General features: G+C 34.8%; 1 protein-coding gene across 6 annotated transcripts; it reads left to right on the top strand.

Moving 5' to 3' along the window:
* The first annotated feature begins 9 nt into the window (after positions 1–9).
* susd4 (sushi domain containing 4) lies at positions 10–23,014 on the top strand. 6 transcript variants are annotated; one of them, XM_087289224.1, is made up of 9 exons: positions 30–372; positions 793–957; positions 3,913–4,116; positions 7,538–7,711; positions 7,849–8,037; positions 10,946–11,137; positions 16,323–16,467; positions 20,077–20,459; positions 22,612–23,014. In XM_087289224.1, exons 2-9 carry the CDS (start codon positions 828–830, stop codon positions 22,647–22,649), a joined length of 1,455 nt encoding a protein of 484 aa, XP_087145350.1. In that variant the 5' UTR covers positions 30–372; positions 793–827; the 3' UTR covers positions 22,650–23,014. The 6 variants fall into 6 exon arrangements, 4 of the variants coding, with proteins under 4 accessions (XP_087145352.1, XP_087145350.1, XP_087145351.1 ...); XM_087289225.1 differs by having other exon boundaries at positions 125–372; positions 822–957; XM_087289226.1 differs by lacking the exon at positions 793–957 and having other exon boundaries at positions 10–372.
* Positions 23,015–27,167: the final 4,153 nt, after the last annotated feature.

Raw genomic sequence — 27,167 nt, 5'->3', positions numbered from 1 at the left:
CTGAAAAGTGCACAAAAGTAGACAACTGCTCTCTTATTTGAACAAATATTAATAGCTCACTTAAATGAAGCCTGTTCCCGGTGTTTTTTTTTCTGTGCTTCCTTTTGGCAGCTACACCTTTGCCAGTTGTTTCTGTTACTCATAATACTCCACACAGGTACTTTGACCTGTATTATAATTCATCTACTCATCACGAGATAACCTACTTACACCACAACAGGCGGGCTTATTTTGCTTTCGATAACCTAGTGAAGCGCGGACAACAGCTGAAGAAGTGTTATTAAACTAGTAGTTATTAAATAATTGACCACCTCGACAGCCCACTGAAGGAGAAAGTCCGGTGCAACTGAATTTCCATGTACGGCATCAGTGGTAGGTGACAATAATAAATTAATAATAATGTGCGAAGAACAACTATTTTTAAATCGGCAGTACCGCGTCATTAGACTAGATTTCAACTGAGTAAGGTAGAGCAGTGACGCATATGACGCATTTTACATCACCATCCTGATCATCGTATATTAACACGGCATCGTTATGTTTCACGAGCCTCCTCCTGATCTGCCGAAGACAATTGAATAATGCATAATAATGCGTGGCGGATATGCGATGCGCGCGTACCCGAAAAGACTATTCTGGTATTTACCAATTGATATGGGGATTTACTGGTCATCATGTACTGCGCGTCGGCGAGGAGATTCCGCAGGGCTGAAAATCCGTGATGCAATCCCAATAGATTTCATATTTTCACGCTTCACCTAGCTTGTTTTGTCGTTGTCATCGTCATTTCAGAGCATTGTGACCCGATGAATTTTATTCAGTGAAAGATGTTTCATCATGCTGATAAAGGAGGCAAGAAATCTGCGTTTGGACATCCTGTCTGCGGGCAGATTATTCTCTCCATCATCCTCCTCCGCCCTCCTTTACTGGTCACCGCCTTCCCGGTTAACACAGTAGGTAAGAAATCTGCGTTGGAGATATAAGAGAGATCATTTATGAACATGATGATGAGGATATTTTTGAACATGATATGGATGCTTATACTTAAATTAGCGAACGACCCTTTGCTTATCATTCCCATTTAGATGGTAATAATCTGTTAGTTTTGCCTTATAATAGTGGTCATTAAATGCCATGACGAAGCTGCTTTTTCTGTTTATTCTGCATATTGAATAACCTTTGGTCATGACAAAGCAGATATTCAAAACAAGAAACAAACATTCTCGTAAAACTCCCGACAGCATCATACCGGCCCTAAACTGGTGATACTGTAATAACATTTTATGAAGGTGACATTTATGTAACGCCGAGTGGAATAAAAATCTCAGCAGAAAAGTGTAGAAGTAAAAGGATGTGTTAATAGAGTGATGTTGGAGAGTGTCATAACAGAAATGAGTTGTAGTTTCACCCTGCATAAATTAGTGCGCGTGTCATCACTATCATAAGCTCCCAAGCTCCTCCTGAGCAACACTTTACTCTAAGGTGTCCTTTTTACAAATGTTACTGTATTAATTGCAATTGATTATGCATACATACATGCAAATAACCCTAACACTGTAACAAGGATACCTTAAAATAAAAACGTGACAACCCCCTGTATACTATATAAAAGATTGTAAAACTAGTAGGCTAACATAATTATACATTTACACATTTAACGCATGACAATTGACTAAACTGGTATAAATTGAATAAACAATCACCACACTGTCTAAAAAAAGTACTGATAATTTTTTGTTGAATATAGAGGTTTACTGTACATTAATCCCCAAAACACAATGCAATGCAGGGTAAAAAAAAAAAAAAAGAATACATATTTATACAGAACTTTGTAACCCATTTTATGGATTTTACTACACTAAACAGATCTTAAAGACCCTTCTGTTTTTTTTTAAATTAGTTTTTTACACTAAACATAAAATGTTTTAAAGCTTGAAAGTGCCAAATAAGTATAGCTAAAATGTTTAAAGTTCTATAACAATATTTCCAGTTTGTTTTCTACATAAACTTTACAAATAATTTGTAGATGAGTGTTTTATAATAGTTTTAGTGTTTTATCAATATAAATTATTATATAAATCAGCGCTGCACGATATTGGAAAGTTTGACATTGTGATATTTTCCTCTGCGATATCACCTTATTTGTGATATACAGTTGAAGTCAGAATTATTAGCCCCCCTGTTTATTTTGTTCCCCAATTTCTGTTTAACGGAGAGATTTTTTTTTTCAACACATTCAACACATAAACATAATAGTTTTAATAACTCAGTTCTAATATCTGATTAATTTTGTTTTTGCCATGATGACAGTAAATAATATTTTACTAGGTATTTGTCAAGACACTTCTACACAGCTTAAAGTGATATTTAACAGCATAGCTACATTAATTAGGTTAACAGTGGTTTGTTCTGTAGACTATTGAAAAAAATAGCTTAAAGTGGCTTATAATTTTGACCTTAAAATGGATTTAAAACATTGTAAACTTTTTTTATTCTAGCTGAAATAAAACAAATAATCTCCAGAAAAAAAAAATATATATATATATTACCAGACATACTGTGAAAATGTTTTCTTGCTCTGTTAAACATAGTTTAGGAAATGTATCTAAAAAATCTTTAGATATATACATATAAACTGTATATACATTTAATTTAATATACTGAGATATCATTTCACCAGATGATTTAAATGACAAATTTTTGCAAAGACCTAAGATTGACTGGGATGATTTTATAGGGGAGTGAAATATAAAAGTATTTTAAGTGACTTTTTATGAACATAAAATATAATAAATAAAATAAAGTCATAAATAAACACAATGAAGCAAATATTAAAGTTAAACAAACAGTGATTTGCGTTTTTTTGCGGATAGTCGAACAGTGTTTAGTTACAGAAATTGAATATTTGTCTTCATCATATAAATTGTTTAATAAAATGAATCTTTTATTAAACTACTTTATGCTCTCTTAAAATGCTCATATAGTCACAGGCCTTAAAAAAACACATGTAGATAAATAACTTTCACTCTATTTTGCTTAAATACTGCAGCGTCTCCACAAATCTCATGTGTCTTAACCTGTGGTTTCTGGTCATCTATAATCCCAACTCAACGTTGCATATCTTGCAATGTGACTATTGCAAACACACACATTGATATCTGTCATGTGAAGTGACGCTGACAACAGAGTTGCGGATCCAAATGCAGTTTTTTTTTTTTAACAAGAATGTTCAGGCAAGCAACAATCAACACGGGTAAAAAGATGTATACAGAAAATCCAGAGCCATGGTCAGTAAACAGGCGGATGGCAGGCAGCAGACAGGATTAAAAAATAAAACAAGGCAAGGGTCTAACACGACAAGGAAAACGTGTCGTAATGTTCACAATACTGCTAAACAAGAATCAGCAAAGATGTGTGTGTGTGTGTGTGTTGTTTTTAAAGTTCCTGTTTACAGTTTGTAATGATCCTCCGGCTGTGTGTATATGCCTGTAATCAAAATGAAGCAGGAACAGTTGTGTGCTAGGTGCCTGATGGAACTTGTAGTCCATATACCAGCGGATTTGTAGTTTTTTAGCAAACTGCATGGTTACCTGCAGCCGCTAGATCGCTGGTTATTATAACAGATTCGATGCTCAATAGATATATTGTGCAGCCCTAACATAAATACTTTTAGTTTTACTTTAATATTTAATTATATTATTATACTAATAATTTTTCTATATATACAATCACATTTGTACACTTCATTTGATGGCAGACACCAAAACGTTACACCTTGTCTTTGACGCATATATGAATATATAACAATATACTAAAGTTTAATGCTGATTCAACTCTGATATTGGCACAAGTCATAATACATTGTCTTTGCTTGAAATGTATAATTTTGGTTGGTCCTTTTGCACTTTTCAGAGGAGCAGATCTGCAAGGATCCTGGTTTTCCAGAGCATGGCATCAGAACTCCAAGCATCGGGAAGTTTTTTGAAAACTCAGTGGCCAGGTTCTCTTGTGCAGATGGTTTTAGTTTAAAGGGGCCAGCCAAGATTATCTGCACGCGCTTCTATAATGGATCGTTAGGCTGGAAACCAAGCCTTAAACCAGTGTGCCTTTCAGAAGGTAAGACCTACTCGATATTAAAGGATGAGCTCACCCAAAAATGACAATTCTATTATTAATTACTCACCCACCGTCATGTCATTCCAATCCCCTGAGACCTTCATTCATCTAAAGACAAATTAGGTTATTTTAGATTAAAATCGAGAGCTCTCTTACCCTCCATAGATGGTCCAGAATACATTCAAAGTGCAGAAAAGAAACCAAAAGCACAGTCAAAACATTGACTTCAGTGGTTTAATAGCTAATCATATGAAGCTCTATATACTGTAAATGAATTTGTTCCCCAATGTTTTCTCTTAACCCTGGGTAAAGACGTGTTTCACACTTGTAATTTGACAGTGGTCTTAGCACTTTACACTTAAACACTTTGCCCAGGGATGTTAGCATTTTCCCAGGATTATACAGCCTGATTTCACGAGAAAATTTAACGTTTTGTCAGTTAAGTAGCTAATTCGTTTGAGTTGAGTTGTACGAAATTATACGATTTTAAAAAGGAGGCGTGGCACCTAACCCTGCCCCTAAACCCAACCGTCATTGGGTGATGGGCAATTTGTAAATTGTACAAATTAGATTGTATGAATTCATACAAATTAGCCACTAAATCAAAAAGTTACGAATTGCCGTGAGATTGCGTTGGATTATAAACCCTTCTCCAGAGCAGGCTTAGCACTGCATTTGTGTTTTTATTCCTGCATAGGGAGCTATTTGTTTAGTGTGAAACGAAGCAGTGCTTGTTTGTTGCTGCAGGATGCTTGGCAACACACAGCCAATCGGAAACTGGGGAGTGTGAGTCATGTGACAACAGTAGCAAGAAACACAAATCATAATCAGCAGTTGGTGAAAAAAAAGAAATAAAAGGAGATGCTGAGATACTTTCGTGTTCTTGTCTTTGCAAATCTTATGAGGCTTAGCTAAAGACCTAGGTAGCGATATTTGTTTATAACTGATAAGAAGGAGAAAGACTATGAAAATGGTTTTTGTCCAATCAGTGACAGTGACACTGCAAATAGGCAAATAAGAATGTTAACCTGGGTTTTAGGAATGTACAGTGTGAAATATTTGTTAATGAATATACAGGATTAATCGTTAACCCCAGGTATAGAATGAGCAGTGTGAAACGTGATTACAGATGACCCAGGATTTCTATTATCTGGGATTTAGGCAAAGACTATAGAATACACAAGACATGTCACTGGTAGAGTTTTGAATGGAGAAAACTGTAACGGTCAATATAGCGAATGAAGTCCCGCCTAGTAGTACAGGAGCCAATCATCGATCACTATAGACTGATGATACTCCGGGGGAGAAGCTCAGACCAGACAAGTGCTTATATGAAGTTTTTTGTGGTCAACAAACACACTGGAATCTCGGCGAATACTTGTTTTACAGACATAAGAAATATATCCACATAAACCTTGAAATCTTTCATTTTAAATGAACCACGTGCACTTGAAAACTAAAGTTTTCTGGTTTTGTAATCTGTATAAAACGAACACAAGGTATAGTCTGTCCTGACAAACGCACATCACATGACAGCAGCAACTACTTAAACGCCCACAAACTTGTAAAAAAAAAAAAGAATCTCTGTCATTTCTGGAGGAGATTCACCATCAAGACCAAGTTGTGGATTACTTCAGAAGACCAGAGCGATCAGACGAATCATTATCCAGAGTATGATAAAGTGTAGATTGGCCACAAATGAGATTGGTGTCGTGATCTCGTTTTTTTCGAATGCACATGCGCATTATTTTTGGGCAACCTGAAAAAATACTGATTTTGTTTGATTCAAATGTTTAGAAACGAAACCTATGAGAAAGTTGTTGCTTAATTTTATTGGTGATTAAAAATTTTTTATGCAATCGTAAGCTTGGCAAACAGTTTTGACGAATTTGATGTTTCCCCATTCAAACATAATGAGTGAGCATACTGCCTGAGAGGCCGCAGACATAACTGAGGGCGCGGGTGTTGAGGGAGGTGTCGCGGACGCCGTCCTCTCTATTCTGTGCGGATATAACTGAGCAGACAACTGAGGGCGCGGGTGTTGAGGGAGGTGTCGCGGACGCCGTCCTCTCCAAGGTGCGGATATAACTGAGGAGGCAGGAGCTGAGGGAGGTTTCGCGGACATAACTGAGGACGCGGATGTTAAGGAAGGTGTCGCAGACGCCACCCCAGGCGGTCGTCTTGGTCGCCTCTATGGACGCTCCGCCCCTGCTTAAAGGGACTTTTTGTTTTTAAAGGGATTATGGCGGTTAATTCCACTGTGGAGACCCCAGATTAATAAAGGGACTAAGCCAAAAAGAAAATGAATGAATGAATGATTCAAGATTATAATAAATTACTCTTAAATGTAACTTTATCCAACACTAGCTTTGTTTCCATCCAAAGATGCAAGCTATTTTATGCACAAAACTGGATTATCGCATTAAATATGTGCAAATAATGCAGCGTTTACATCCAACGAGTCAAATCAAACAAAATAGTCACTTCCTGATTTACTGGCACCAAGTATCAAGGTCAATAACGAAATTTGCTGTGGTCGGAGAAGCTGCGTGAATCTTTTCTTCATTTAATAAATGACTTGCCTCTCAGAATGCAATTCTGACACGCAATGAATGCGCTGTGGTGTTTGAAGGTGTGAGACGTGGTGCACAGATGCTCTTGATTCTGGAGGTCATCGCTAATATAATAACACTAATACTGAAACGGTTAAGGTGTTTTAGAATGACCAAAACAACATTTCAGATGTTTTACAATGTGCTTTTATAATGTGCTCAGCCTGCTGGTTTGTCCATTCGCACACATTTTTATCATCACATGACCTCTTATAACAAAGTCATATGACCTTTTTTAATGCGCATACTGAAATTTGTTTGGTAAGTGTTTTCATCATAGTTTATGCGCATCTTTTCTAATCGAATACAAAGTTTACCCTACTCAGTTATGCGTATGTTTTTTATGCAAGTTTTCATGTATGCGCACCTTGGCGTTTCCATCAATGATTTTTTATGCGCATATCCAAACTGCGCTTAAAATAGGTGGATGGAAACGTAGCAAATGAAGAGTGAACAATCACTGTTTACATTTTATTCGGAGCACAAAAGTGTTCTTGGAGTTTGTATGATTCCAGTTAAACCACTGAAGTCACATGACATGTTTTGACAATGTTTTAAGTTTGTTTTTGTTTATTGACCATTGCTCACTATAGAGGATGAGGGAGCTCTCAGATTTAATCTAAAATATCTTAATTTGTGTTTCTGAAGATGAACAAAGGTCTCAGGAGTTTGGAATAGCATGAGGGTGAGTAATTAATAACAGACTTTTCATATTTAGGTGAACTAACCCTTTTAATAATTGTACATCTTCATCTGTAAAGGTGTATAAAAATGTTGCAGCACTTACTAAGCTATTCTGTCCTTCAAAGATTGTCTTCCTCCATTCATCGAGGACGCTGATGTCACAAATAGGACATACAGGCCTGGTGACAGCCTCATTATTAGCTGTCATGAGGGATTTCAGATCCGATATCCTGACACAGAAACTATGGAATCAGTCTGTCAGGCGGATGGGACATGGGATAATCAGCCAACCTGTCAAGGTTTGACGCACATCATTTTTCTGGAAGTTATTCAAAACAAATCTAGCCTGTAACCGAATATGGTTCAATTATTCAGCAACACAGTCATGAAAGCCAGTTAAGATTTTATATCTGTAAAGGGTTTTGTGTCTCCTCAGGCTGCCTGCGACCGCTAATACCGCCACACAGCTACATGAACATCTCGGAAACTAAGTTCTCTGTGCCTGTTGGAACTGTTGTCCACTATCAGTGCTTTCCTGGATACAAATTGGAGGGACCTGAACTTCTGGAATGCATGTATAACCTCATCTGGTCAGATACGCCACCCCGGTGCCTTGATGTTGAGGGTAAATAGAAAGTATTTAGAAAGTCTTGAAAGAAATATATGTGGCATGGTGACTCAGTGGTTAGCACTGTCTTCTCTCAGAAAGAAGGTGGCTGGTTTGAGTCCAGGTGCTCCAGTTTCCCCCACATTCTAAAGACGTGCTCTGTAGGTGAATTGAATAAACTAATTTGACCATAGTGTATGAATGTGTGTGTAAATAAGAGTGTATGAGTATTTCCCAATGCTGGATTGTGGTACTGAAATAGTTAGGGACTAAGCCAAAGGAGAATAAATAAATGTGTGAATGAAAAAAACTATTCACCTTATTCTTTAAGGTAGATGTCTTATCCATAATTGTTTTAGAACTTTCCATTCATTTGCCTTGGGAGACGACTAGGATTAACAAACGACAGTAAACTGTTGAACTACTTGGTCTACAAGCAAAATGCATTTATGATGATACATAAATATATAAAAATGAAAATGTATAAAAACGACTAAAATCAACAAAACTGAATAGGACTGTCTGTAAGCCTTGAGACAATTAAGTTCTAATAGCTGTACTTACACTAATAATGCCAATAGAGACATTCATTAATTTTCTTGTTGGCTTAGTCCCTTTATTAAGGGAACCGCCAACTTATCCAGCACGTTTTTACGTAGCGGACACCCTTCCAGCTGCAACCCATCTCTGGGAAACATCCACACACACACACACTCATACACTACGGACAATTTAGCCTACCCACTGCATGTACTGCATGTCTTTGGACAGTGGGGGAAACCGGAGCACCCGGAGGAAACCCACGCGAATGCAGGGGGAACATGCAAACGGGAGACCCTGGATTAATAAAGGGACTAAGCCGAAAAGAACACAAATGAATGAATGACAACGTGGCACAAAACTAGAAAATTAAGGTTGTGCTGGTCTGAAAATAACAGCACATCAGGGCAAATATGTCTCGCGCCGTATTGCACCGGGTGTATGATAGGGCTTTTAATGTCAAGTCAATGTGATTTTTCAGAGTTTTCCATGTCACTTTTTGTACAACCAAAAGTTGGACCAGTTGGAAAAGATACAGAATAAATCTACAGCCTATTTCCCAGCTATCTGCCAATTTTGGCAATTGTAGCATTAAAGTAGAGCTGCACGATTCTGGCTAAAATGAGAATCGCGATTTCTTTGCTTAAAATAAAGATCACGATTTTCTCACGATTCTGTAGATATATATGGCACAACATCGATAATAATATTATGTGTAGGTCTACTGGTTTCTTTAAATAATTATATTCTACTTATAATAATTCTGATGTTGTATTATTATGTTTGAGATATCTCGCAATCTGTCATATTAGACACATTTATTCACTGGTAAAGTGAATCAGACATTTGCCATTATGAGATTATATTCAACAATATCTATAGGCTAGAGTAGTTAAACTAACATTGTAAACATTTATTTTCATGCACAACAGTGGGTTCGCTATGAAAGAAAAAAACATCACATGCTTGTAATCATAACTCTAAAATGCGATATGATCATTTAAATGAAGTGCACACTTTCGGTTTCATTTTGACTGCTAAGTGCTGTTCATACTTTGCGCGTTGCTCCCAAACGATCACTCTGTGCCACAAACTGAATATTATTTACAACTGTATTACCTGTTACTTGCAACAAATGCAGGTTCTGTTCACTAAAGTAGACGCACGCGCGTCTATTATTAAGTGATAACAGCTCACGTCCCATGTGATTTCCCGGCTGCGAAAACATATTTATATGTAAACTAAAATGACATTTTAAGGTGAATTATACCTTATAAATACAGTATGAGACTCATTCAATATCATTTGAAGGTGTCCATGTCGCTGAGCAATATCTGAAACAATGAAAAGACTCGTGCTTCTTCTCTCCTGAACTTGAAAATATGATTGGCAGAATCGTAGAAATGCTGGATTAAGATCGTCTAGGGGTTCGAATCGAGATCGCGATCTTTTAACGATTAATTGTGCAGCTCTACATTAAAGCCCTAGAAGGAGATTAATAGAAACCAGAAGCTTAAATAATGATAACTTTAAGTCAGATAACATTATGTGGGCTTTCTCAATTATGTAAGATCAGTAAATAAGCCTGCAACATAATATATTAAAATGTCTTGGAGTTTATAAAGCAAAAACAGAAGTTACAAAGAAAAGAAAAAAAAAACCCTAATTGCAACAGAGCAGGAAACCCAAAGCAGAGGATTTATCAATAAAAATGAAGAGATGCAACTGACGCTAGTATATAATTTAAAAACAACAACATGACAGATGTAGTACATTTAAATTCCATTCATACTACCCATATTTGGACTATATAAAACATACTTTATTAACAGTAATTGACGTAATGACCTAATAAAACAATTTTGGATTGCAACTAAATCTCATTCCAGTATTGAAACAATCAATTCAAGAATGAATTATTTCATTTCATCAACTGGCGCCACATCTAGAATGCTTCACCATGGCAGAAAAACCAGGATGTTTATTTCACTTTCAACTGTATGTGCACTGAACGAAAGGTAGACCTGTGGCAACAACACTTCCGTTTTAATGATGTTTTCCAGACGGCTGCCATCGTTTCTTACACAATTGTTTCCAGCAGTTCTGTCTTCTTGATGACATAATGCATATTGCTAATGATGGGTAGTGATGATTGTCCATGACATGACAAGAATTTAAGAGTAAAAATCTTATAATCTGACACACTAATGAAAGACAACTAAAACATCCCTAATGTAAACATTCAAAACCAGTCAAAATGTCATGTTGGAATGTTCGGAATGTTCGGAAACAAAAAAAAGAACACATTCAGTGTGGTGTGTGACTCAGGAAAAGGAAATGCGTAATCAGAATGACTGGCTTTTCCTGTGTCTTTGATGTTTTACAGCATGCTCTTTACCGCCAATGATAGAACATGGAGATTACACGTGCCACCCTCATCCATGTGACCGATACATTCACGGGACGGTCGTGGAGTACTACTGTTATCCTGGCTACTCTCTAGCGAATGACTACAAGTACATCACCTGCCAGTATGGCCAGTGGTTTCCACAAATGCAGCTCTACTGCGTCAAAGATGGTAAATCAGTCTCAAAATTACGAGAAAACTTCATCTTAAGTGTCTTTGGCTATTATGTAGTAACGTTTTAGCCCTCCTATCTCTTTCTTTTATCTTTGCTATGATGACATTACTTAATATTTTACTAGTCATTTTGCAAGAGACTATATGCTGTTTAAAGGCTTATCTTGATTAATTAGGTTAATTAGACAAGTCATTAGACAACTGTGGTTTGTTCTGTAGCCAATCGAAAAAAAAAAAAAAAAAATATATATATATATATATATATATATATATATATATATATATATATATATATATACACACACACACACACACACACACACACACACACATATATATATATATATATATATATATATATATATATATATATATATACACACACACACACACACACATATATATATATATATAGATATATATATATAGATATATATATATATATATATATATATATATATATATATATATATATATACATATCTATGAAATATATATATACATATATATATATATTTTTTTCGATTGGCTATGTATATATATATATATGTGTGTGTGTATATATATATATACTGTGCTCCAGCCAAGACTTTTCATTTTCCTTGCATCCCTTAAAACATTGTTATCGTTCAGTTTTTTATTGTGTACACAAGTCCCTGATGTTTTTAATTAAGCAGTTTCAAAATGCAACATTAAAGATCCCCTATTATTCATTAAAAATGTTCATATTTTGGTTTTGGGGGTCTCTAACAACAGGCTGATATGTATGCAAGGTCAAAAAACACTTTCATTGTCTTATAATATACATTTATTTTTACCTAAATATCTCAGCAACTACCATATGATTTGTTTAGTCTGTTGTGATTGGTTGACTGTGTTAAGCGCAAGACAGAGAGAAATTCCCAGCACGCTTATCAACAATTTTGAGGCAGTCAGAGTGCAGAGTGTATGTGTGAGCCCAATGCAGAAGTGCGTTAAAGCAGTGCAGTTAAACACCAGCATATTGCTCTATTCTTAACCATGACACACATTCAGCATTCATCCACACAGTGGCAAAAGCTGAGCTATTTTGAAACTTGTGTAGGAACAGCTGACGGTGGCCATAGTAACGACAAACAGCAGGTGATTGTAAGTTTATAAACTAATTTAAATCCATAAACAAAGCATCACGTGTCACTTTTTTAACATGCTTTTAGATGAGATATGAGAATATAAAGAGTTAACCTGATAAAGGACAAGTAACAAAACACAATTAAATACATAATTTGCAAGCTAGAGAAAACAACGAGGCAACCATTTTAATCGCACTTAAGTTACTTACACTTTTGAAAAGGAGGAAAAAACTAATCCATGAGGGTCTCCATTTTCCTGGGTTTAAGCGTGCAACAAATGGGTGGGGTTTGAATTCTGAATCGATGTCAGGCCGACATAAAGACTCATAGAGTGGAGGAACTATGACGTCACTTTGTAGGCTAATCGGCTGCTAGCATAAAACTGGTTCCCTCGTGAAAATCCCTATAGGATTTTCCCATAGGGTTTTCGAAGATTGCGAATAATAAGCTCTGTGTTCAAACACGGTTCATTACACTTACACGTTTTGTTCAGCCAGATAATTGTCACACGAAAATACAACTTTGAGCTCTTTTAGATCTTAAATGCAAACGCAAGACTTGAAAAGCTAACATTAGGCTATAAACGGACTACAGAGCCCTCGGGCGCTCGTCAGTGACGTCAGCCCCACCCTGCTACAGACGACTTATCAAGCTTATTTTTAGAAATAATGTCCATGACAAAGAGTTAATCTCTCTGTTTATTATATTATAATCCACGCTATATATTATAAACTAATAAATACGCAAACACACATAGACCTTTGTGCCTTTTGGATCGTTTTTACGTGGGAAATACATCTGTTTTGCTTTGCGGTTGATCTAAACGTTTTAAATATGTGTATAAATGTGCCTATATAGTGTTATTATGAGACATATTTAAATAAGTGTATCGCTCGTGCACACAGCCTGCTTACCTTAACAGATGACAGAAATGAGGCGTGAGGAGAAAAGTCTATCAAATGCCTGCAAGTTCCATCATCATGGACACAGAGCAAGATTCAATATTCCTTTTTTGTCACGAAGTACAGTGAAAAGCAGCCCATACAGTCACATCTGTTATACGTTTTATGGAGGAGTGTAAATATTGCAGTTAAATGTCAGGTGAAGAAAAAAAGACGAGATATCACTTGATCATGTTAAAATGACAGTTAACATGCATGTATTTTTACACATTTATTCACACGTTTGCATTACTAGGAGCAGGAAAGAAACGGGCTGCTGCACTGGTGAGCAGTATCTTCATAATATCGTTTAATTAAAATAAATGATCAACAAATTAGTCTGTCTCGAAAGCCTTTACATGTGAAGGAATTATCTACACACAATCTGAATTCTCAATTAGAATAATACAACAAACTATAAAATACTATTTATGAAAATACCTAAATAACAGACAAATCCAAACGCCCAACACAAGCGAGCTGCGCTCCAGACCAGATCAGCTCGATGACGTATAATGTCCTTGACACCGCCTGTAGTCCCATTTAGCAACTTGATAGCAACCGTCTTTTTAAAGAAGCATAATCGATTTAAAAGTTGAAGAGTGTGCTGTAACTGATGTGTTTTATGTCATAGAACAAAACATGAAAGTATCTTGAGTTTGTGTTAGCCACGGACCTTATTTAAGCGACTATACTGAAACCCCATTCAAAAAACCCATTGACTTTGGGACGAGGGACCGGAAGTGCTAAAATGCTAACTCGCTTCCGGGTTTTTGCATACAAATTGACGTCATAGTTCCTCCACTCTATTACAGCGGCGATTCATTTAAACCAATATTTGTAAACATAGTGCACTTTTAGGATTTAGGGCTCTATTTGGACAGTTTAGGGCTTTTAGGGCGTATCAGAATCCACTTTTGCAATTTTAAGGACGGAAAAATCTGCTTTGCGCCATGGCGCATGATCTAAAAGGGTTGAGCTTATTTTCTTAATGAGTTATAGGTGTGTTTTGAGAATAAACCAGAGTCTCATCTCCCATTCCCTTTAAGAGTCAGTCGCGTCATGCCATAAGCGCATTTGCTATTTACATGACGTAAAGTAAGTGTAAATGGAAAAAAATTAGCATTTTACTTGTAAGAAAACAGTTAAACAGAGCATCTGCAGCGCGAGAATGAGAGATAAGGCATCTCATAATCTACTTTCACTTTCGCTCTCATGGATAGGGAAACCTTGTACGCACAGATATCTATTAGTCTATACATAATTAATCTTGTTTATTAAGCGCAAAGATTTGTTTCAAAACTATTTCTAAATTCAGTTCTAATTTCCAGTAAATGAATAAATGAACAATAATAACGAAGTGTGCTCAAAAACCTGAGTTATATCCAAATACACATGCTGTGCCCCATACGGTCTAAAACCTGCAGGTGGGCAAATCTAAGCTTGTTTTTAATAAAACAATTGTATATACTCATTTAATAAATAATACTGCTAATAATAATAACATTACACAAAAGCAAAATGTTATGAATGAACTGAAAAAGCCTCCCGAGATGAAGAAGGCATGAAGGCAGTGGTTTTTAAATTTATGTAGGCTAGAAAATAATATCTTTTGTAACATTTTAATCCTTTATATTTATATCCTATATATATCCTTATTATATCCTATATATATCCTTAATATTTGTATTCTTTTTCATTTGTAAAGATGTTTGTGTATTGCTCTACATCTTTTGTGTATTAAGCAGTGTGTAAGCGAGGCACAACTCTGCGCTGGACAATAGACCGGCTTTGTTCAGGTCTATTGAATAATCTATTATAGTTTCTCAAAATAGCAACGCGCCAGCAATGCGCCTCAGAATGCCTTTCTTTTTAGACCAGAACGCCTATGGGCGCACATATGAGCGCAAAAGCATTTACTGTTTAAACAGCCATGCGCAAAACATCAAACGACACTTGCGCCAAGCTGAAACTAGCAAAAAACAGTTGCATCGTGCCTTGCGCCATATTGCACCGGGTATATGATATAGGGCCCTTAAACCTTGTATATTTCACTTTAATTAGTCATTTTCAAAAACCCATAATAAGGGCTCATTAATGGGGTTAATAATATTGACCCTAAAAGTTTTTTTTTTTATTTATATTTTTTAAATGTTTATTTGAAACCAACTTAAAGGAAATAAGACTTTATCTATAAAGTAAATGATTATAGGAAATATTGTGGAAAAAGTTTCTTGTCCTGTTATAATGAAAAGTTTACAGAAGGGTGAAAAATTTGGCTTTCAACTGTACATAGAACTACATATGTTGAATGTACAGTAACTTTGTTGGCAGCAGTTTGCCAGTAACTTAGTGTAAATCAATTACATCAAAAATACTATTAATACATGTAAAGCAAGACAAATGGTGCTGTAAATTTAAATAGGGTATTTTTGCTGCAATAGATGTACAGTAAGTGACTGGTGAACTGAAATGTAATATAAATTGAAATTCACTGTAGGACAGTTATGCAGTATGTTACCGTATTTTAAAGCTGCAATGTAAAAATTACTATATATTTTACAGTAAAGACATACAACAGTGTATACATATACAGCAACATAAATGGTGCTGTAGATGTAAATACAGTATTTTTGCTATAATTTATTTTATATATTTACTGTAAAAATACATTAACTTTAAAATATAGTAACATACTACATAACTGTCCTACAGTAAAATACAGTTCATGTTACAGTTAAATACTGTGTAATTCACAAGAAATATAAGCAATGTAGCAGTAGTAGTAGTAGAAGTTTAGTTTAAAGACACTACAAAGTGAGCACAATGTGCCATTTTAATGTGATCAAAATGGCACTTTAGCATAAGAAATATGTAATGAGAATTATTCTATCAATTTTAATTCTTAATGCAAACAAAAAATGTAAAACCTAGTGGTTTGAAGGACAGTTGCAACTTGCAGGTATCAAGAACAAGATATATATATATATATATATATATATATATATATATATATATATATATATATATATATATATATATATATTTATTTATTTATTTATTTTTTAATTCTAACACAATGTTAATCTGGGCTGCTACAGCTTAATAAGCACTGCTTTGTTCCTACAGAAACAACCTGGCCTGGTTTCCAGGATTCTCTACTGACCACATGGAAAGTCGTGGCTTGTACGGCCACTAGTGTGCTGCTAGCCCTGCTCTTGGTCATCACGGCCAAGATGTTTCACTACAAATGCAAATCACAGCAAAGTCCAAGGTACAGCCAACATAATAAACATGAACAGGGGTGAAAAGACATTTGTTTTATTTTAATTATTATTATTATGATTATCTTAATTGTCCATTTACTATATTTAAAAGCATAATATTTAAAATTTTTAACTGATTCTCATTATTGTAAACAGGACACGTTGTCACCTAGAATAGCCGTGTTTGATTCTTACTCTTTTCAGGTAAACTGTTTACAAATTCCACTGAACAATAATTTAATGAATCTGTCTGATCATATTGTATCTGTTCACGAGCCAACCATTGTCTGGTGTTCACAAAGAGGATGCTCCAAACTTGCTATGTCTCCTACTGAACACAAACGTAGAAAGTTTGAAGAATGCTGGAGGGCAGTAGACATTGGCCTCCATAGTGTTTTGTTTATTCTACACATGCGAATAGCTGCTGGCCTTCTACATTTACAGAACTACTTTATTGTGAGTAAATGGTTAGAAATTTTTTTTATTTTTAGGGGTGAACTATCCCTTTAAGTTAACTCTTTCCTGATTCAACTATCTAGTCAGATAGAGTCTCCAAGTAAATAATTAATCGGTTATGGAACTCAAAACGAGCCAAGAATGGCTGATGCTCTCTACTTGAGTGCCTGTGAATGTTTGGAATTTATTATTATATATGAAAGCCATGCTTTAGTCACAACTAAAATATAAAAAATATATATATCTGTCTGTCTGCTAACCTTCTGTCTGTTACAACTTGCCCCGTAGGTGGGGTACATAGTAACGTTTTTACTCCGTTTACTTTTACTCCTATAAAAATATAAAATGTACTCCTGTAAATATAATATATAATATAATAAATAAATATATAATTTGTTAAGTGTTACTTGTTAACACTTGTATATATATATGTATTACTTGTTATATATATATAGGGGGAGAGCAGGGGTCCGTTCTTCGTAAGTGGATTACTCAGTTAGCTGGATTTGGATATTGACGATTTGACATGATCCAGGATCGTTTCGTTCTTCAAAGCTGATCCGAGAGTTGTTGTCATAGCAACAGTTCTGCTAGGTCAAACCTGATCGGGAGCAGGTTTAATTCATATAAACAGGATTAGATTGGCTTAGTTCAAGCAAAGATAATACAGAAAGTATGTACCGAATTCTGATATTTTCTTACAGTAGTAGTTATATAAAGTTAGGGAAATGGTTCATATTTTTTAACTATATATATAAAGTTATAGTCATTAATAAAATAAATTAAGTTATTCATTTTAATAAAACGTATGCAATCTGCACCCTCGAAATAAAAGTAGGCTACAAAGATTGCCACCTGGTGGTGCAAAGAGAAAGCTTATTGATATGAACTTTTTAGATCGCTTTAGTACAAATTGTGTATAATAGAAATGCACAATATGTGACTTTTTTAAAGCAATCATTTCAGCAGTCATAAACATGTTTTGATAGTTAATATGCCGGTGATTTGATGCTTCGCAAAAGTTGCAGACGCCTTTACCAATATGAAAACACTTTTGTAAACAACCAGTTATTCTTTACACCGATTACAAAATGGCTACTATAATAAAGAAAATCTTTTCTAAATGTGGAACTGAATACACTGATTTGCATTGAAATACATGATGAATACACTTGACACATGAAAGTGGAAAGCCTGCAGCTCACAACAAATGTGGAAGGTTATTGCGTGTCATATTTAACAAGCCGTTTACTGCTAATTTGACGTAATTTTGCTCACATGGATAATTGAATATTAATCAGATGATGTCATTACGCTGCTGTGCCGTCATCCAATCGTTGCATTGCTGATCATGATTTCGAGGATCGATAGATCTGTCTTTTACAACACATGCAGCGATCTCAGATCAGTTTATCCAGACATTCGAATCTGATCCGCGAACTCGTTTGAAGAACCAAATTAGCGAGAGATCAGTGATCAAGATTAAAAGATCCGGGATCTGCCAAATAATCTTAGATCATTTAAGCAAGGTACGAAGAACGGACGCCAGGGCACAAGTTGGTTTTGGTCAAGTAATAAACAAAGTATTGGGGTTAGACAAATAATTTGTTTTTTTTACCAACAAAACACAAGCCTCTCCTACAAATGAGGACTGAAAGTATGATCGCCGGACCTATGCTTTCTGTGCAGTGTTGCCAAAAGTGCCAGGAGTAAAAACGTTACAATGTACCCCACCTGCGGGTCAAGTTGTAACAGACAGAGGGTTAGTTGTAACACAAGCTTTAAAAGGCAGATTACAATACACACAGTTAATTTAAATTAAGTTTACTTTAAACAGTAGCTTTATTTCCTCAGTACTTAGCTCATTTTTTAATTCTACATAGCACAGTATGTTTATTTATTTATTGAATAAACACATTTGGATTTATTTATATTATTATCCATTATTATACAATGCATTTATTTGTAGTATTAGCAATGAAATATTTTTTGTCTATCAAAAAAAAAATTCTATAAAAAAACTTTTTTTTTTATTTAAAAAGTTTTCAACATTACACTTAAAATTAAAAAATATATGTTGTTAGTTTAATTGGTGTTCAACAGTGTGTAGCTTAATTGTAACACCCTGTTACAACTAACCCCGCTGTGTCATGTTTTCTTCAAAACCCGGCTGGTTATCACCGTGTTTCTTACATCTTTCAAAATGGTTTCATCTTTTAGCTTAGAAGAAGATGGTGATCACAACAATATAAGATTTCATATTCATATTTTCACAGATTTTTTTTAAATAAAAAAATTGAGTGTAATAAAAAATACTTTTATGCTGCAAAAATGGTTTCTCCTGTGTTTCTCATCCGAATTTTGCCTTACTTTTTCAATAATTGGCAGGAAGACATCTGCCGACACTGTGGTGAAAACCTCTGAAGCATGCCATGGTTAACCCTAAGCAAATACCTTAGAACAGTGGTTCTCAAACTGTAGTACGTGTACCACTAGTGGTACACGGGCTTCCTTCTAGTGGTACGCGGAGGAATGAAATATGTCATGTACATGCTACATACATTTAAAAATTTATCAAAAATGAAGTATATAATATGCCATATATGACATAGCCTATATTTCTGAGGTAATCTGCCACGTTTTTTAACTGTGCAAAGCTGTAGCTGCTTTACTGGGCCTACTACACTACTGTATTTCAATACTGCTCATTTTGGTGGCACTTGGAGAGACAATTTTTTTCTGAAGTGGTACTTGATGAAAAAAGTTTGAGAACCACTGCCTTAGAACTTAGAACCTTAGAACCCCACGTTTATTGTAATTGTTTTCACTTTGAAACGTTGTTAAACAAAATTGTTAGTAGTTTAACAATTTTGTCTTTGAATGCAAGAGCTCTACCAAGAGGTGATAGTGGGTAAACAATTTTAAAGTTGCTGGTTTTAGTCATTCTGCTCTTTCTCTAGCAGTTAATAATTCAATAATTCACCAGGTATTAACATAAGTATATACCTTAGCACAGTTAAAGCTGTTTTTGTAATCTGTATATTTATTCTCTGAAGATGAAATGTAGCTATGTAGCTAACTCAGTTCAACTTTGACTCCCCATTATCCCAGTTAAATAAGTAAAAACAAACAAATAAAAATATATTTCTTTCCTCATTCAGCGATGAACCAGATGAAAGTCGGGATCCAAACATCTTGGTTGTGGATGGAGTCGCCGTACCTCTTCCCTCCTATGAAGAAGCTATAAGTGGCAATTACTGTCAACCCCCAAACGATCTGCCTCCTGATGGTCTGGAGAGCGCTCAGCATTCAGAAGAACAGAACCCGCCTTCATATCCCGGACATACGGGAAGCCAAAACAGTGTGCCGCTGGACACCGGTGATGTCGAGAACTGCGACAGCCTCTCAGACACATCAGAATGCCTTCAAGGCCTACAGCCATCTTCATCTCATCCCGGTGGACTCAACATGTCTGAGAAAACCAATGCCATCACCTCCATGGAGGAAACCGCATCCACGAGCCCCAGTATAGACATTGCAGACGGTAAGACTGTGCGCTGCTGACACCTAGTGGTAATACACATACACTGCTTTATCATTTCATGCTCACAGTTTTCTGAGTGGCTTTGGTGCATTTCTCACAACACTATTTACTTTTCCACAACAGTTAATGCATTTCTCAAAACAATTAGTGATTTGTGCTCGTCATAGTAGCAGTTTCTCATTCCTTCCTACAAATTGCAAATGCTTTTAGACATGCATCAGTCAATATTAACTAAACTTGTGAATACTAAATAGTCATTCCATAAAAAACTAATATTCCTAATTTCATTACTTGAGTCATTACATGCAGAAATGCTGAACTAATTATCAAAATCTGTCATGCTAATTTTATAAAAATGTTGAAATCTTTTTCTCTGACAATGTCTTCTAAATTAAACAATTTCACGAATGATTTACAGAGCTATGCGTGTTGTAGGTTCAGTTCCAATATGTACTGCACTATCATGTACAGTTGTGCACAGCTCTACCCAAAGGAGTTTATGTTTGTTGTAAATAAGAGTTTATTTATTCTTTTGCACAATGTTGTGAATAAATTAGAATTGTAAAGAGCAAATGCAGTAAAAATGTGTAACATACATATTCAGTGTCTTGTACTCAGATACCTCACTAAATGCAGTCATGTCTAACTTTACTGTAGTTTTCAAATGGCTGTGCAAATAGTATATAGTGCTGTCTTAAGCATTTTCAGGACGTGCCACCAAAATCTGACTTTTTTTGCATTGGAAAATACTGTACAGAGTAAACCGTCATAATGAAAACATGACAGCCATTTGACTATCTTGTTCATAAACAGTGGTGTCAGGACTTTTCATCTTGATGACACTGACACTTTTATTGACATCAATACTAACTACACTACTAACAGTACTAATCAGTACTAATTGTTTTGAGAAATGCATTAACTGTTGTGCAAATGTAAATCGTGTTGTGAGAAATGCACCAAAGCGAGTGTAACTTAAACTGTAACTTAAAAATGAAAACTTCTGTCATGATCATTGTTGGGCACGTTGATTTAAAAAATGTTATTGTTTATTCTTACTCACAAACATAAATTTAATTAGTAACTGAGTTTATCATAAAAGTGACTAATTACGAGAGGTAATACAGTAGCTATTGTGTTAATTATGAGATAGACAGAAAGAAAGAAAGAAAGAAAGTTAGATAGATAGATAGATAGATAGATAGATAGATAGATAGATAGATAGATAGATAGATAGACTTCATTAATATTAACTAACACACATTAGATACTGTAATAATTGTATTGTTTGTTGTCTGTTCATATTAGTAAATACATTATCTTTAACTAATACAGCCTCATTGTAAAGTGTTACTGATAGATAGGCCTCATTTTATTGTCAGTAACAGTAATGGCATTGTAACAGAGGAAACAGTGATTAGTTTGATTACTCCCTACCTGAAAAAAGTAACAATGTTTATTTATGACGCTGTTATTCCCATCAGTCCTTTGTTCCGAACCTGTTTGATTTTCTTCTGCTGCACACGAAGGAAGAAATTTTGAAGAAAGCTGAAAATCTGTAACCCTCAACTTCCATTGTATTTGGAAGTCAGCTTTTATTCATTCATTTTCTTGTTGGCTTAGTCCCTTTATTAATCTGGGGTCGCCACAGCAGAATGAACCGCCAACTTATCCAGCAAGTTTTTTTTTTTTTTACGCAGCGGATGCCCTTCCAGCCGCAACCCATCTCTGGGAAACATCCACACACACATTCACACACACACTCATACACTACGGACAATTTAGCCTACTCAATTTATCTGTACCACATGTCTTTGGACTGTGGGGGAAACGGGAGCACCTGGAGGAAACCCACGCAGAGGCAGGGAGAACATGCAAACTCCACACAGAAATGCCAACTGAGCCGAGGTTCAAACCAGCGACCTTCTTGCTGTGAGGCGACAGCACTACCTACTGCACCACTGCCTCGCCAAGTCAGCTTTCAGCTTTCTTCAAACTTAGTTAGGGTTTAGGAGAAAATAGAAACACATAAAGGCTCATAACCGCTTGTGGAAGAGTAAATAGTGAGGAAACTATCATTTCTTTAGTGAACAATCCCTTCTAAATTGTAAATTTTGACACACTTACCAATGATCTGTTTTGTATTTTCCAGAAATTCCTCTGGTGGAGGATGGAGAAGAGGACTGCTGATTCTTCACTTTAACTGAAAATGGGATACTTGAGATCGTTCGACTCCACTTTTTATTATTTCATTATTTTTTTCTGATTTACAAACTAATTATTGCTCATTTGAAATGGCTGCACATCAATATTTAATGAACAGCACACCAGGGCAGGATAGGCAATAAAATAAATAAATAATGAATAAAGGGAACTATGCATTCGATTCACGCATTATATTAATCTTATTTGATACACGGCATTAAATTATTGTTCTTTTGACTCTCGCTTGGAAACTGTTGCTGCAGTTTTGGACAGCTTTCAAAAGGTACGGACTGTAATGATGAACTTTTCTTAAATAAAGGACAAGGGAGCTTTATGTTATTTGAACTGAATGAATGTTTAATGTGCACTTTATCCATGCAGGCTAATGGATGAGTATACAGGTACAGCTTAAAAGAAGATGCAAACATTATGAGAAGCTCATACAGATGGTCTAAAAAAGGCTGCTCAAGTAGTTTTGCATGTAATCTTTTTTTTCTTTTAAAGTTGGTTACGTTCAACAGAGCAAAAAGTTTAGGTAAATCATGCACTTCCTAAACCTTAACATCAACATGTATGATGTGATATGGAAAAAAGTGCTATTATCATGGGCAGTTAAAAAAAAAATCATGAATATTGTTTACATATAACCTAATACTCCAGTGAATGTAAAAAAAAAAAAAAAAAGTTTAAAGTTTTTAAATATTACCATCCCAGCAGGTACACGACATCATAAGATGTTAAAATTATATTAGATTTAGTTGTGATGTCAGGTGACCAACGCTGTGACATCATTAGACGTTGATATTCGATTGATTTTAGGATGGACATTGACGTCAACCTGATTTTCATTTCCAAACAAAATGCATCATACTCAGAATGTTGGGTTACAACATCAATCTTAGGAAATGTCGATGTTCTGTTCCTGCTGTACCAGTTAAGTCAGGGGTGTCTAAGCTCAGTCTTGGGAGGCCGGTATTCCTGCAGAGTTTAGCTCCAACTGCCCTAAATATACCTGCCAGGATATGTAGCATACCTAGAATGTACTTGGTTAGCTGGTTCAACCATATCCTTTTGGGGTTGGAGCTAAACTCTGCAGGACACTGGCCCTCCAGCAGCGAGTTTGGGAAATTGATGTTATGCTATACCATTATGCAATGTATTCAGGTGAGAACATTTATTTGAGTAGCCACACTTTTAATGAAGACAATATATATATATATATATATATATATATATATATATATATATATATATATATATATATATATATATATATATATATATAATTTATACATTTTAAAGGAGACCTATTATGGAAAAATTATTTTTATAAGGGGTTTAAACAGTTGTGTGGCAACAGTGTGTGAATAAAGCGAGCCTCTACTGATAAAAATGAATTAATTATAGGAATTATAATCTCTGTACATACTGTAAAAACAGTCTGTAGAAACACTTTGATTGACATTCTCCCTTCCTATTTGTCATTAGAGGGGGAAAGCCCTGCCCATTTGTAACGAATTCTCCATTATTTGCATAAACAACCTTGAGTGAAAATCAGTCTTTTGCCATTAGAGTTTTCACCTGCTGAAAATAATGTCAGTTAAGAGGATTATAAATGTGGAGTTTTAAGATGCACTAATGATCTCCTTAAGACTGCTCTCTTCTGGGACAATTCTTTTCACATTAGTCCTGTTTTGAATCTGTCCTTTAGACTTATAGACATATGTATCTCCGCCCTCTTTTAAAAAGAGCACAATCTCATTTGAATTTAAAGCGACAGTCATCAAAATAGCACAATGTGGATCAGAGCCTAAAAGGGGAAGTTTCAGAGACTTCTAAAAATGATTTGTGGGTTAATTAAAGCTAAAACGTCACATTCACACTCACTCCCTACATAATATGAACATCAGCGATTTCTTGTAAAAAGTGGCATTTAGGTTCATTTTATTTATTTTAAAAATAATTCCCAAGTGCAGAGGCAACATTTTAAACATGATAGTTTTAAAAAATTAATTTCTAATAACTTATTTTATTTGTCTTGGCCATGATGACAGTAAATAATATTTATCTTGGTATTTTGCAAGATACTAGTATTCAGCTTAAAGTGCAATTTAAAGGCTAAACTTTAATATATATATATATATATATATATATATATATATATATATATATATATATATATATATATATATATATATATATATATATATATATATATATATATATAATACATTAAATACTTAATATAAAGTAAAATAAGTAATAAATAGATAATAGATAAGAAATAACTTTCTCTCAGAAAAAAATAAAAGATTTTTATTTTATTTTTTTATTTTTAAATATTTCCCAAGTGATGTTTAGCAGAGCAAGGCAATTTTCACAATATGTCTGATAATATTTTTTCTTCTGAAGAAAGTCTTATTTGTTTAATTTAATCTAGAATAAAAGCAGTTTGTTTGTTTTTTAATCGCCATTTTTAGGTCAAAATTATTAGCCCCTTTAAGCTATATATTTTTCGATAGTCTACAGAACAAACTATTATGTTTAGAAATGTGTTGAAAAAATCTTCCCTCCGTTAAACAGAAATTGGGGAAAAATAAACAGTAATAAACAATAATATATTGTTACATTGTCACTGATCTTTTTTTAGGATCACTTGGCAAATATTTTCCACATAAAGACACCTTGAAAATAAATAAAAAATATAACAGAATTAGCATTTTGAGGGTCTAACTTGCAAAGTCTTGTTCCCTTTCTAAAAACGATGCAGTATCTCTTCTGGGTTTCATCAAGTTCATTAAGGTGAACTGTCATAGATGAGATACACAATGATAACACTCTTTTGGTGCAGCATATTAAACACTTGCCAGTTCATGTTGTGGAATCACTGCATATGAATGGATTATATGAGGAAAGTCATAAAGAGCTCTTTGAGCTTGTCTTTCATTGCAGTGCAGCAGATGGTTAATGCATGTGGGATACAGACTTTCTTCTAAAGACACTACAATATAATGGTAATGCTGTGAAGTTTTGAAAGTTCGCCAATAGCAAGGAAGAATTTAGATGCTAATATAATCTAATCTAAATATAATTATATCTAAATATAATCTAAAAATATATTTCCATTTAACATTTCAGTAATTTTGTTTTGGTTTTGTGTAGATAAGTTAATTGTCAAAAATTCCTATAAGAATAGAATGGAAAGGTCCCAACATGGATGATTTAAGTTCTCCAAGGAGACTTTTATGTCAATATAACAGAATAAAGATCTGCAGGATAACATTGTAAAAATACTGGTTACCTTATTTTTTTAAGAGCTGAATCAAATTAACCTCATAATTCATTTGAACATACATTATATTAAACTGTTTAAAACAACTTGCATAACTTATCAACTTAAGTTAGAACATTATTAACTTAGTTTATTAAGTTACAGATAAATAAAAACATAAGTTGTCATGATGAAGTGACCATATCATTTGTTACAGTCGGCATGTCTTTATAATTTACTTTACTTTTGTCCACTAGGCAGCACACAGGAGTTTGTTTTAAGAGACATGAGTTTATGAACAGAGATTAATCAAATGAAATTCATCGATTTTTTTTATGCCAGTCAGTCTCAACTTGGCAAATCATTTGGTGCGTAGGCTAATTCCTTGTTTTATAAACACAATTTTGCAATACTCATGTAATTTATTGTTTAGTTTATGCAATATATAAGCTATTTATCAAGTAGAATTGTTTTTGTTTTATTATGTTTTGTAGTTTTGTGAATAACTATAATTTATGTATATAGATTAACTGTTTTGTAAAAGCAGAAATGGTGAAGGCAATTATTTTATACCATCAGCCTTGAAAGGAAAAAAAAAACGTTATGCGTAAAATTAGTAGGCTAATGGTCGATGTAGTGGCGCAGTAGGTAGTGTCGCTTCACATCAAGAAAGTCGCTGGTTCGAGTACTGGCTGGGTCAGTTGGCATTTCTGTGTGGAGTTTGCATGTTTTCCCTGCATTCGATTATGTTTCCTCCGGGTATAGGCGAATTGGGTAGGCTAAATTGTCCGTAGTGTTTGAGTGTGTATGGATGTTTCCCAGGGATGGGTTGCAGCTTGAAGGGCATGCTAGATAAGTTGGTGGTTCATTCTACTGTGGCGACCTCAGTTTAATAAAGGGACTAAGCCCAAAAGAGTCCCTTTAATTAGTAGGCTATCCATATAATAATAAATAAATAAATAATTATAAATAAAAAAGTATGAAACAACTACACTCACATTTCCAAAATGAAGTAGCCTAACTTATCTAATTGTTACTAATATAATTTTATTGGTTTTTCTTTATTTATTGTTTACGTTGATTTGCGTGAAAATGTGCATCCGAAAATCCAGCAATTATATTGCACACGCGCTCCAAAGCGTTGGACAAGCTCGCGCACGCACACACACACATACACACACACACGCGCGCACGCTGAAGCAGTCATACTGTACACATAGACCCACACACAC

The sequence above is a fragment of the Danio rerio genome, chromosome 17 (assembly GCF_052040795.2).
Source record: "Danio rerio strain M-AB ecotype USA chromosome 17, GRCz13ab, whole genome shotgun sequence".
Taxonomy (NCBI): domain Eukaryota; kingdom Metazoa; phylum Chordata; class Actinopteri; order Cypriniformes; family Danionidae; genus Danio; species Danio rerio.
The sequence above is the reverse complement of the archived record's forward strand: the minus strand, read 5'-3'. Positions and strand labels throughout refer to the sequence as shown.

Excerpts from the sequence above, each read along its gene's own strand:
- susd4 (XM_087289224.1), top strand. The coding sequence starts at position 828 with ATGTTTCATCATGCTGATAAAGGAGGCAAGAAATCTGCGTTTGGACAT. Across the intron at positions 8,038-10,945 it reads CCGGTGCCTTGATGTTGAGG|CATGCTCTTTACCGCCAATG; the intron begins GTAAATAGAAAG and ends GATGTTTTACAG. Across the intron at positions 16,468-20,076 it reads AAATCACAGCAAAGTCCAAG|CGATGAACCAGATGAAAGTC; the intron begins GTACAGCCAACA and ends TTCCTCATTCAG.